Source organism: Littorina saxatilis, linkage group LG5 (assembly GCF_037325665.1).
Source record: "Littorina saxatilis isolate snail1 linkage group LG5, US_GU_Lsax_2.0, whole genome shotgun sequence".
Classification (NCBI taxonomy): domain Eukaryota; kingdom Metazoa; phylum Mollusca; class Gastropoda; order Littorinimorpha; family Littorinidae; genus Littorina; species Littorina saxatilis.
The window spans coordinates 34,777,432-34,791,554 of NC_090249.1; the positions used below are offsets into that span (position 1 = coordinate 34,777,432).

Sequence of the window (14,123 nt, forward strand, 5' to 3'; positions counted from 1 at the left end):
TTTTTTGTTTAGTTATGTATTGTTTAATTCAGTGTTCTAAAATACAGTCTTGTCATTACTGTTGTTGCGTTGCAGGTCTAGTGGTTGTGAGCGCTTTGATAGGAATGGCAGCGAGCAAGATTAAATCAAGGTCAGAGTTCTTCGTCAGTTTCTTTGCCGGTGCCGGCGAGGTCGTCATGACCCTAACACGTGGTCTGTTCTGGTCAGTAACACATTGTCTTGATGCTCTTTGTTCTGGTCAATAAAACATTGTCTTGATGCTCCTTGTTCTGGTCAATAAAACATTGTCTTGATGCTCTTTGTTCTGGTCAATAAAACATTGTCTTGATGCTCCTTGTTCTGGTCAGTAAAACATTGTCTTGATGCTCCTTGTTCTGGTCAGTAAAACATTGTCTTGATGCTCCTTGTTCTGGTCAGTAAAACATTGTCTTGATGCTCCTTGTTCTGGTCAGTAAAACATTGTCTTGATGCTCCTTGTTCTGGTCAGTAAAACATTGTCTTGATGCTCCTTGTTCTGGTCAGTAAAACATTGTCTTGATGCTCCTTGTTCTGGTCAGTAAAACATTGTCTTGATGCTCCTTGTTCTGGTCAGTAAAACATTGTCTTGATGCTCCTTGTTCTGGTCAGTAAAACATTGTCTTGATGCTCCTTGTTCTGGTCAGTAACACATTGTCTTGATGCTCCTTGTTCTGGTCAGTAAAACATTGTCTTGATGTTCCTTGGTCTGGTCAGTAACACATTGTCTTGATGCTCCTTGTTCTGGTCAGTAAAACATTGTCTTGATGCTCCTTGTTCTGGTCAGTAAAACATTGTCTTGATGCTCCTTGTTCTGGTCAGTAAAACATTGTCTTGATGCTCCTTGTTCTGGTCAGTAACACATTGTCTTGATGCTCCTTGTTCTGGTCAGTAAAACATTGTCTTGATGCTCCTTGTTCTGGTCAGTAACACATTGTCTTGATGCTCCTTGTTCTGGTCAGTAACACATTGTCTTGATGCTCCTTGTTCTGGTCAGTAACACATTGTCTTGATGCTCCTTGTTCTGGTCAGTAACACATTGTCTTGATGCTCCTTGTTCTGGTCAGTAACACATTGTCTTGATGCTCCTTGTTCTGGTCAGTAACACATTGTCTTGATGCTCCTTGTTCTGGTCAGTAACACATTGTCTTGATGCTCCTTGTTCTGGTCAGTAACACATTGTCTTGATGCTCCTTGTTCTGGTCAGTAACACATTGTATTGATGCTCCTTGTTCTGGTCAGTAACACATTGTCTTGATGCTCCTTGTTCTGGTCAGTAACACATTGTCTTGATGCTCCTTGTTCTGGTCAGTAACACATTGTCTTGATGCTCCTTGTTCTGGTCAGTAAAACATTGTCTTGATGCTCTTTGTTCTGGTCAGTAAAACATTGTCTTGATGCTCCTTGTTCTGGTCAGTAAAACATTGTCTTGATGCTCCTTGTTGACCCTATAAATGGACGTATCGCTGATCACAATGCTGTGTCGATCGAATGGCCTATCATTAGACAAATTCCGGAAAAAACCTCTTTGTATGGGTTGTGAAAGAGTGAATTATCGTGTAGCTTCCCTCGTGTGGTCCTCGCCCACGTGTTTCAGACACACCTCTCACTAGTGACTGGCCTATAATGCTAAGTTTGAAAGTTTGTTTTACTCTTTCACAACCCATACAAACCCGACATACTTATTTCCAAACATCGTCTGTTGGAGAGGAATTGGTTTGACGCTGAGTGTGCAGTGTACGGCTGTCCACAGTCCCATGGTACGGCTGCCGCGCGTGTTGTGTTCGCACCTCTGGTACTGTGATGTATTGCAGTTGGGAGTCCTTGCTTATTGCGTTACAATCCCATTCAGAAAGTGTCACAGACGTTCATACATATTGGCAACGGATTCATTCAACAGTTAAGAAACATATTTCATTCAACAGAGGCCTTGATTAAAGGGATTTTTAATTCCCACCAACCTACTTTGACCACTTATTGCAAGAAAACTATGTATGCTAGAGACAAAATGTAAACTGCACATGAAAATAGAGATATTGTTCCAGCTTTTGGCAACATCATAATTTAGTATATCTGAAAAACGATTTTTTTCCAAATTCTGGGTGACCCTTACGCCTTAATTTTGTGAAGGCCACCAATGAAAATAATTCAGTCCAAAATCCAACCCATGACAGCAAGCAGTCAGGGCGGTTATTTATTTTGTTTTTGTTAGTTGTTGCTGGCTGCCCATGTATGTGCATATCTGTCCATCCGCGTGCTTGTAAGTTTTGATGGCAGGAGATTCAAATAAAGGCTGGTGGACAGTCTGAAAGCAGAGACGCTCTGTCTCTGTCTCTGTCTCTGTCTCTATATCTGTCTCTCTCTGTCTGTCTGTCTGTCTGTCTCTCTCTCTCTCTCTCTCTCCTCTTCTCTCTCTTTCTTTTTCTCTCTATTCTTACTTATATATTTTCTTTCTTTTTTCTTTTTTATATTTAGTCAAGTTTTGACTAAATATTTTAACATCGAGGGGGAATCGAAACGAGGGTCGTGGTGTATGTGCGTGTGTCTGTGTGTGTGTCTGTGTGTGTGTGTGTGTAGAGCGATTCAGACTAAACTACTGGACCGATCTTTATGAAATTTGACATGAGAGTTCCTGGGTATGAAATCCCCGAACGTTTTTTTTCATTTTTTGATAAATGTCTTTGATGACGTCATATCCGGCTTTTCGTGAAAGTTGAGGCGGCACTGTCACGCCCTCATTTTTCAACCAAATTGGTTGAAATTTTGGTCAAGTATTCTTCGACGAAGCCCGGGGTTCGGTATTGCATTTCAGTTTGGTGGCTTAAAAATTAATTAATGACTTTGGTCATTAAAAATCTGAAAATTGTAAAAAAAAATAAAAATTTATAAAACGATCCAAATTTACGTTTATCTTATTCTCCATCATTTGCTGATTCCAAAAACATATAAATATGTTATATTCGGATTAAAAACAAGCTCTGAAAATTAAATATATAAAAATTATTATCAAATTTTTTTTTTCGAAATCAATTTAAAAACACTTTCATCTTATTCCTTGTCGGTTCCTGATTCCAAAAATATATAGATATGATATGTTTGGATTAAAAACACGCTCAGAAAGTTAAAACGAAGAGAGGTACAGAAAAGCGTGCTATGCAGCATAGCGTAACCACTACCCCGCTCTTCTTGTCAATTTCACTGCCTATGCCGTGAGCGGTGGACCACGAGTATACGGTCTTGCTGCGTTGCATTGCGTTCAGTTTCATTCTGTGAGTTCGACAGCTACTTGACTAAATATTGTATTTTCGCCTTACGCGACTTGTTTCTTTCTGTTATTCTTTCTGTCAGTTTTCCGGTCAGTCTTTTTTCTTACTGTAGAATAGGGGCCCAAACCATATGTGGACAGTTTATGTGATATAATAATATGGTGGTTGTGTGTGCCTTCTTTCACAGAGTGTTGGTAGTGTTTGGAGCTATGGCAGTCCCGGCAGTCCCAAGCTCCAGTGTCGTCACTGTTGTCATTATTTTGACGTCACTCGGGGTCCCGGCAGATGACGTGGCTTTGTTATTTGCAATGGAGTGGATATTGTAAGTCGTTTATTGTTTTACTTTAATGGACCAGCTGTTAGATTCAACACATTAATACGGAACTATTTATTTTATGTACATGCCTGTTTTTAAAAATGATTCCTTGTGTGGGTGTGTGTGTGAGTGTCTCTCTCTCTCTCTCTCTCTCTTTCTCTCTCTCTCTCTCTCTCTCTCTCTCTCTCTCTCTCTCTCTCTCTCTCTCTCTTTCTCTCTCTCTCTCTCTGTTTTTTAATTCCGTGTATATTTGCAAATGTAGGTGTCTTTATCGGTGTGTTTGTCTGCGTGTGAGCGTATTCAACCAAGCGTGCTTGTGTTTGTATGTGTTGCAGAGATCGACTCAGGACTGCTTGCAACGTCATCTGCCAGACAAGTTGCGCCGTTGTGACGTCAAGAATCTGCAGAAAGAACTTGAAAACAAATCCCTTGTCTGAGAAAGTTGATGTTTGATTGACGTTAGGTGTGACTGTGGTAAGCTCTCTTTATCTTTGCATCTTTTCATCGTTCTCGAGCTAGAACTCAGTCTGTGTTGCATATTATGTTATTAATCAAATGTCAAAAATGTGTATTCCCTTTTTTTTTCTTTTTTTTCGGGGGGAGGGGGGGGGGTACGAAAGTTGTTGCAATAATCATGTGTGTCTGGTAAGCTTATGTGCGATATTCACATTGATATAGAGTTGATCGTAAATTCACACATCACTTGAGTCAATTCATTTCGTTTTAACTTTAGGTCAATAAAAACAAACACAGAACATACACAGCTACTACATGAATTGACGATGTCCGGAAAAAATTCTTTCGGAGGTTGCAAGGACTGTGCGAGAGTTGCTGCCCCTTGAAAACATTGAGGCAAACATTTGGCACTGATGAGTGTAGGCAAAATATCAGGGCCATCACAGAAAAAAATGAACTGTTTTGCATTGTCTGCTCGATATTGTAATTTTTTTCTTATTTCTTTTTCTCAATATTACCATTACAACAACAACAGAGATATTTTCGAAAATCGTCAATTCGCTTTGACGTTGATTATCATTATATTCCTGGTGTACGTTAGAATGAGTGTGCCCACCTCAGCAATGTTGGGTCTTCATGTTTGTCTATCTATTCTAGTTATTTTTTTCTCCGTCAAGTTATGCCGTTACATAAAGGTTATACTACTTAGAAGCTTTTTAAAGCAAAGAACTACATCATGTGTACTGATTGCAGTATTTACTGAATAAATAACTATTGGTTTGTTTCAGTAATAACTGTTTGTCATGTGCAAATGATACCTTACTCCAGCCTTCATTGTGTTGTTCGTTCGATGCCTTGCACACGAGACAATGTGACATCCATTAAACAGGGCACGGCAATGGTTATATTCCGACTGTATTGAACTGTGCACTATGTGTGTGTGTGTGTGTGTGTGTGTGTGTGTGTGTGTGTGTGTGTGTGTGTGTGTGTGTGTGTGTGTGTGTGTGTGTGTGTGTGTGTGTGTGTGTGTGTGTGTGTGTGTGTGTGTGTGTGTGTGTGTGTGTGAGTGTGTGTGTGTGTGTGAATACAAATACGAATAAATATTATTGTCATGAAACGTAGTGTTAATAAGACACGGGAAGATAAATAACCAAATTATTTCATTGTTTCTTTTTTTGGAAGCAATTATATACAAATTCTCCCAATTTAGTTTGTACATTGTCTACTTGCAAAAGTTGACTTGGTACTTCATATGAATATATAGGTCGATTAATTTTACTAATTAAAGATTTGTGTAATTGGTTGTTTTTTATGCAGTTATCTAGAAAATGTATTTCATCATCTATTACTCCACATGTTTCACATAATCTATTTTTCCCAGGTGTATTGCTGTATCTACCAGTTTCAATTTTCAGGTCGTAGGCACTTATTCTTAGTTTACACAACGACTGTTTATAGTTTCTTTGTTCTATGCATAACAGATAATGGTTCCGTTTATTAATTTGTTTTAAAAATGTAACTTTGGTGAACTTCTTATTTGACCTTTCCAGAATTGTATATATTGGAGTTCCAATTTTTGACATATATACATTTTTCGCCTTAAAAGTAAACTGATTTTTCCACACATGATCAAACCCAATGACTTGTAACAATTTTTTTACAAATGATATCCATGGATATGTTTCACTGCCTTTGGTGTACATAAGATTATATGTGTGTGTGAGTGTGTGTGTGTGTGTGTGAATAGAATAGAATAGAATAGAATAGAATAATGTTTATTGTCATGAACCAGTAAAGTTATTGACACAACAAACAACAAATAATGCATTATACAATGCTAAAATCCGTAACAAATTTGCCAAGACGAACTTGAACTTCGTCTTCTAAAAATAAGTTACTTGGATTTTTGTTAGCATATTTCATATTGATATGTGAAGCATCTTCTTTAAATTCATCCCTTAATTTAACATATTTATTGCATTTATCTAGAAAATGTATTTCATCTTCTATGACATTGCATTCAATACAAAGACGATTTTCTTTAGGGATATTCTGATGTCTTCCACTTTCAAATTTTAGACAATGTGTGCTAGTCCTTAATCTGCTTAACATCTTTCTGTGTTTATTATTCTTAATTTGTATTAAGTATGACTGCATTTCGTAAGATTTACTGATCATAGAATAAAACTTAAGTCTGGAATATGTATCTGATTTTTCTTTTGTCCAGTATCTTATATATTCCTCTTGTTGTTTTTTGTCAATGGCAAACTTTAATTTGTGTACATTTAATGTAGATTGGTTATGCCAAACGTGACTAAAACCTAAGTTACAAAGAGATTGTCTAACAAATTGTAGCCATGGCGTTTCTGTCGGATGGTGCAACATTGAGTCATATAATTGATGTATATACGAATCTTGTTTGGAGTGTTTGTTTGTGTGTGTGTGTGTGTGTGTGTGTGTGTGTGTGTGTGTGTGTGTGTGTGTGTGTGTGTATATATATGTGTGGGTATATATGTGTGTGTGTGTGTGTGTACGTGTGTGTGTATATGCGTGTGTGTGTATGTGTGTGTGTGTGTGTGTGTGTGTGTAGATGTTAATGTGGGTGGGTGGGTGTGCGCGTGCGTGCCTGTGTGTGTGTGTGTGTGTGTGTGTGTGTGTGTGTGTGTGTGTGTGTGGGCGTGCGTTTGTGTGCGCGTGTGTGTGTGATAGTGTGCTCGCGCGCGCGCGTTTGTGTGTGTCCGTGTGTGTATGTGTGTGTTTCCATTTACATCCTTACCCTTTTGTCTATTTTTGCCAGCATCACGAAGTGTCACATACATGACAAAAGCACCACGCAACTAATACAACATTTGTTGTGGTGTTCAAACAGTGTAACGTGTAAACACAACTTCGGCGAGTTATTGTGGAAAGACATTTCGACATCACTTAAGCATTGATTTAGCATTACCTTCGTTCTCTTGTAGACCTTTTCATTCAGTCGTTACAAGTTATACCCAGGTTTTTGCGTGAGGTCTCGGAGGAACATTGACTGTCTCGATCAGTTCTCGATCAACAACAACAACAACAACAACAACAACAACAACAACAACAGCGCCCCCATCTCCACCACCACTACCTTTACCAACTTAGCAACAACTGACAAACCAGTTGTTGTCAGGTCCATTTTTCAATGTAGAGGCTAACGTACACGTACACAAAAGACCAAAACCGCAAGGCGGAGGGGGGGGGGGAGGAGAGGGGGGGGGGGGGGGGCAGCCATGAGCATAAAAGCCCACTCGTGCAAAATACTGACTGCACGTTGCAGTTGAGGCCCACGAACGCACACAAAGAAGAAGAAAATAAAGAAGAAACTGTGTCTTTGTGGGAACAGCCTCCTTAAAACTTAAAAATTTTTAATTAAATAAAAAATAAAACAGTGATCTGATTGATCCAGGCTGGAAGGAATCACATCGGGAACAAAAGCAGTGTGCAAGATTGCATGACCAGAATTTCGATCGATAATCGACGGCATCCTAAAGGTTGGTCGCTTCGCCTTTTGAGTTTTGACCCGGTGTAATAGGCCATTTTGACACATCGTCAGTTTTGACCGGGAGGTCATTCTGGGCTAGCTGATTTTGACGGGGAGGTCATTCTGGGCTAGCCAATTTTGACCCCCCCCCCCCCCCCCCAGTCAGTTTTGACCTCCCCTTCAAACTTTAAGAATAAGTACGTTAGGACCTTTTAAAACGAAATATATGTATATGTGCACAATATTAGTTGGAAAAATGATTTTTTTTTAAAAGTTTAAACAAAAACTTACTTAAAAAAAAAAATTCGACGCTTCCCTTCAAACTTCAAAAATAAGCACACTAGGTCCTTTTAAAACGAAATGTACCCATATATGTATGCATCTATGCATCCCCACACATTTTTTTTTGGGGGGGGGGGGCCGTCAAAATCAGCTAGCCCAGAATGACCCCCCGGTCAAAACTGACCAGGCCAGTCATTTTTGACCTCCCTTTCAAACTTCAAGAATAAGTACTTTAGGACCTCTTAAAACGAAATGTATGTATACCCATATGCACAGTATTCGTTGGAAAAATTATTTTTAAAAAAAGAAAAAAAATTACTAAACTATTAAAAAAAAAAAGTGTCGACGCTTCCCTTCAAATTTCAAGAATAAGTACACTAGGACCTTTTAAAACAAAATGTACGCATATATGTATGCATCTATGCATCCCAACCAGTTTTTTTTGGGGGGGCAGTCATTCTGAGCTAGCCCAGAATGACTGGATTGTTTTAATAGAACTGATTTTAGTGCTCGTCTGTGTAGACTATACAGTGGTTTTAAAATATTTGCACTGGCTGAGTCCCGGTGTAACAGGCCATTTTGACACATAGTCAGTTTTGACCGGGAGGTCATTCTGGGCTAGTTGATTTTGACTGGGAGGTCATTCTGGGCTAGCCAATTTTGACACCCCCCCCCCCCCCTAGTCAGTTTTGAACTCCCTTCAAACTTCAAAAATAAGTACTTTAGGACCTTTTAAAACGAAATATATGTATATATGTGCACACGATTTGTTGGAAAAATTATGTTTTAAAAAATCGGAAAAAAATTACTTTAAAAAGAATTTAAAAAAAAAAGTTTCGACGCTTCCCTTCAAATTTCAAGAATAAGTACACTAGGACCTTTTAAAACAAAATGTACGCATATATGTATGCATCTATGCATCCCCACCAGTTTTTTTGGAGGGCAGTCATTCTGGGCTAGCCCAGAATGACCTCCCGTCAAATTTTTTTTTTAAGTAATTTTTTTCGATTTTTTTTCGATTTAAAAAAAATATATTTTTCCAACAAATAGTGTGCACATATACATATATTTCGTTTTAAAAGGTCCTAAAGTACTTATTCTTAAAGTTTGAAGGGGAGGTCAAAACTGACTGGCCTAGTCAGTTTTGACCGGGGGGTCATTCTGGGCTAGCTGATTTTGACGGGAGGTCATTGCCCCCCCCCCCCCCAAACTTATGGGGATGCATAGATGAATACATATAATTATGCGTACATTTGGTTTTAAAAGGACCTAGTGTACTTATTCTTGAAGTATGAAGGGAGGCGTCGAAACTTTTTTTTTTTTTAAGTAAGTTTATTTTTGATTTTTTTTTTTTGATTTATAAAAAAATCATTTATCCAACAAATAGTGTGCACATATACATATATTTCGTTTTAAAAAATTGTGGGGATGCATAGAGGCATACATATATGCGTACATTTCGTTTTAAAAGGTCATAGTGTACTTATTCTTGAAGTTTGTAGGTAAGCGTCGAAACATTTTTAAAAAAAATTTAAGTAATGTTTTGTTCGATTTGTTTCCGATTTAAAAAAAAAATCATTTATCCAACAAATAGTGTGCACATATACATATATTTCGCTTTAAAAGGTCCTAAAGTATTTATTCTTGAAGTTTGAAGGGGAGGTCAAAACTGACTGGCCAAGTCAGTTTTGACGGGGGGTCATTCTGGGCTAGCTGATTTTGACGGGATTTTGATTTAAAAAAAAATTGTGGGGATGCATAGATGCACACATTATATGGGTACATTTAGTTTTAAAAGGACCTAGTGTACTTATTCCAGAATGACTGCCCCCCCCCCCCCAACTTGTGGGGATGCATACATGCATACATATATGCGTACATTTCGTTTTAAAAGGACCTAGTGTACTTATTCTTGAAGTTTGAAGGGAAGCGTCGAAACTGTTTTTAAATATTTTTTTTAAAGTAAGTTTATTTTCGATCTTTTTTTCGATTTAACAAAAAATCTGTTATCCAACAAGTAGTGTGCACATATAAATATATTTCGTTTTAAAAGGTCCTAAAGTACTTATTCTTGAAGTTTGAAGTGGAGGTCAAAACTGACTGGCCTAGTCAGTTTTGACCGGGGGGTCATTCTGGGCTAGCTGATGTTGACGGGAGGTCATTCTGGACTAGCTGATTTTGACGGGAGGTCACTGCCCCCCCCCCCTCAAACCTTAGATATATGTAGTTATATACATATATGCATAAATATTGTTTCTAAGGGTCTTAATGTACTCATTCTTGAAGTTTGCAGGGGGGGTCAAAATTGACCAGGGGGGGTCAAAACTGACTAGCCTAGAATGACCTCCCGGTCAAAATAGGCTAGCCGGGAATGACCTCCCGGTCAAACTGGGCTGCTTCAAAATAGGCTGCTACACCGGATTAGTATGTTTGGTCTTAATGATTTGCCAACGATATTGACGCACACAAGGAGCATCATTGTTGTTCTAGAGCATGCCACAAGGAAAGTCAATGGTTTTCCCCTGTTCTGCTGCTTCGTATTTGTCCCTTTTGTCCCGGATTAGGTAGTTCCGTCGTGATTATTTGACAGCGGTATTGGTAAATAAAGGGGGTCTGGTAGCTTAGTTAGTGGAGCGCTAGAACCTCGGAACACAGGTTCGGATCTAGGCCGGATCAGACACGGGTCAACGTTATAATACTGACTCAGAGGTGGTATCCATGTCCCATCCCCGCGTCACCACAAGGGCACTCAAACAAAATCGGTAATTCTGCTAGAAGTGCAAGTGGCTGATTACAGCTAGCTTAATGACATCCGACAGCGATTGACCCCAAAAACCGACTTCGCTTATATTTTGCTAATATTTTTTCTGTGATAATTTCAGAATGTTTTGAAACAAGTGTGGGAAAATGAGAGAAATCAATCACACAGACTTAATGTTACAGAAAGTTGAATATGATGACTTGGCAAGATTCAGATAAAGGACGATTTCCCTTTCCTCTCCACATTGTGGTCGGTTAAACTAGAATAACACTTCACTTCCTAAGGTAAACTTGTCATAGTTTTGCAGTTATGTTTATCTTAATTTGGCATGTCATAGGCTTACATATTCAAAATTCTGTAACAGAAAGTCTTTCCGATTGGTTTCTCTCATTTGTTTACACTTGTTTCTCTACATTTCTATAATATCACAGGCAAAATAATAGGAATGTCTTCTCTCTTTTTTCTTTTTTTTTTGGGGGGGAGGGGGGATTCAATCGGTGTCCGATGTCATTAACACACACACATGACTGGGTAGTGCGATTCCTGTTTCTCCTTTAGGAGGAAGCGACTCGAATTTCAAAGCAATAGAATAAAACATGAATGACAATAACAGAACAATGAACATCATTACTGTCCTAGATCGTGCGGCTGGCATTTGTCCGTTTAATAGCAAAGGTATGACAAGCTTACTTAAAGGTCCAGACCATGCTGTTTTAGCGTCAAAAACGCTTCGAATCGTGTTCCTGCGCGACCGAACACTTCCCGATGTTTGCAGTTAGTTAGAAAACCACTTTCTTACCGTCTTCAACAATGTTTGGTTTACTTCGGAATCTTGTAAGGCCGTAATCCAACGAATTTTGTGACCGAAGCGACGGATTTCTTCTCCAAAACGACCCGCCATTGTGCCGCGTGATCTTCGCGAGACTGGCTTATGAATAAATTATCCGTGACGTCACACAGTGTGAAGATGCTGTTTATCAACATGGCAACAAGCGTGACTGCAGACGAAATTGAACCGTACATGTTCGAACTACCAGTTTCTCTCCTCGAATCAAGCATGAAAGATGAGGAGCGGAGGCCACTTCCAGCAGTAGTGAAAAGACAGTGACGATGAAAATTGCGACTCTGTTTGTCTCAGCGATCAAAGGTAAACACGCCCGCTCTCTGTGCTGAACTTATCGTCTGCTTTCGAGTCTGTGCTATTTTTTCACTCTCGCCTTGTCAACGCACTCGCGAATAAGTGGGATATTGTTTAAGTGTTCATGCATTGCATTCACGAGTAAAAGAACAACAGCTCATCGCAGTTTTAACTGTTCTTGATTATTTCAGAGACTGGTGTCAGAGTGGCCACTGTACCTGTTGTATTGTGTGGGAGGGGCAGATTTGAGAGAGAGAGGAAGCTAGCCTGAGGTACATTGTAGAATGAAAACTTGCAGGGGAGCAAGAATGCATCACCAGCCACGAAGGTGTACATACAACTTTTTTTGAGGTGCCTATATTTGTTTGATTTTTAAATGTATGTATTTGTTGTTGTTTTTAAAGGCTATCAAGAAAACTGTTGTCATTTAAATGTGACACTCAGTCAAATATAGTTTCACACACACACAAGATTAACTCACTTGCATGCCCACAGAAGAAGTTTGCTCTTCACATTGTTCTGTTGTTGTTGTTTTTATAATGTAATCATTGTAACATCAACACTCAGTAATAACCAATATTACAACACAATCACTTTTTCATCAGAACTCACTCACATACTACATGTATTAAACCCTGGTTTATGGACACTTGCATTTGTACTTTGCATGGGAAAGCAGCCTGAATTTCAGGTGAACTTTAATAAAAGAAGATTTATATACAGGTATGTTGCTCTAGATGCATGTTTTAATAAATAATAATGACATTCAGGAAAGTAAAAGGGCTGTTGAAGTTTGCTGTTGTAAAATGTCTGATGATTAGGGTTTTGTTGCACATTTAGTGAATTGACTGTACCAATTGCTGTTATTATTTACACCCAATCAGTGCATCCACATGATATTATGTAGCTTAAATTAAAGAAAATGTTTTGATGTGTTCAGAACATACTGACAAGTTGCACACTCACTGACTTTCCGAAAGAACAGGAAAGTTCTTCCTGCCTGTCTGGTCGCTGCCATCAGAGACCTCTTTCTGTCACAGAGCTACACAGGCTTCAAATGTATGTAAGATAAATAAAAGGTACATTACAACTCTCAACTGCGGGGTGTGTGTGGGGGGGGGGGGGAGTGCATAACCATTGCATACTTAAGGTCGGCTTAAACTGCAAACAGAAATGTGGAGCTTGCGTAACAATTCTTGCTTTGTCAGATTTGGAGATAGGCAGCCTCAGTCTATATAGTTGGTCGCCAGTTGGGGCGTCCTGCTTGGTGACAACTTGAGCTTTGTCAACTGGTCTAGCTGTAGCAGTCAAAGTCTGGGCACTGTTGCATTGTAGTCTTGCTGTGTATGCAGAGCTTTGTTGTAGCTGCCATAGGCCAGTGTTGCCATAGGCCAGTGTTAGGATCACCACCCCCTCAAACAGCTCGTTCAGTTAACCTGATGCCTGTTTTAGACAGAAAAAAAAGTTACCACAATCAGCAGAACTTTCACTGGAGAATGGGCATAATTCTTTCATACTTTTCTTTCTCATAGCTTTTTTTGGTTTTTATAATCTCTTCATTACACTAAATAACATCCATCTTAAGACCTATTTTGAGCCTTAATTTAAGTTGACTAGTAATGATATTAATCATAATGTATTTATTTTTATAATGTACAAACTAGAGTATGTATGTGGATATGTGTGTGATGGTGCTGGTATGGATATGTGTGGTTTGGGTTGTGTGTGTACTGATGTGTACATTTTATGTGTTTTGTATGTTTTGCGAGTGCGATTTTATGTGATGTTATTCTGTACACCAGCCAAAACAAAATGTCTGGTATATTAGATAATAAACGCACCTTTAAATTTATTAGCGACTACACCCCGTCACCCTCCAGTCCCCCTCCCCCCCCATTACACCCTACACTTTTAACATTGTATAAAAAATCATGTCCCAATATAGGTCCCTAGTTACCTGGGAGGACGTTAAGCTCCATAATCAACATCAACAACGTATTGAATTGAATTGAAAAGCTGGGGTTAGGAGGTCTAACTTCTTGAATTAAAGTGTTTTTTTCTCAGGTGCATGTAGTTTTTTATTTGCTTGAAATCATGGTGTATTCTGGTTGTAAGAGAAGAGTCAATTTCCTTGTAAGCCTGCAAAATTAAGATTTGTCATTTTTGAAGTACACAAGTTTTTGTAAGAGTCCAAAATAGTCCAGGATAAGGAGGAAAAACATAGGGTGGGTCAGGAAATCTGAAACATTGCATAGTTTTGTTTTGCCTATGTAGACACAAAAAGTACTTAGAGCACTTCCCCCCCCCCCCCCCCAAGAGAGCCTAGCTTAGTTTTAATTATTTTAATGCCACTGTTAGCAAGAGGAGTACTACAGACAGCA

General features: G+C 38.9%; 1 protein-coding gene across 1 annotated transcript in view; it reads left to right on the forward strand.

The window, feature by feature from the left end:
- The window catches only part of LOC138967746 (neutral amino acid transporter B(0)-like), a 5,993-nt gene extending 5,912 nt beyond the window's left edge, over nt 1-81 (forward strand). Inside the window, exon 5 of the mRNA XM_070340402.1 lies at nt 76-81. Coding sequence (XP_070196503.1) covers nt 76-81 — 6 coding nt within the window. The remainder of the gene's footprint in view (nt 1-75) is intronic.
- The last annotated feature ends 14,042 nt before the right edge of the window (nt 82-14,123 follow it).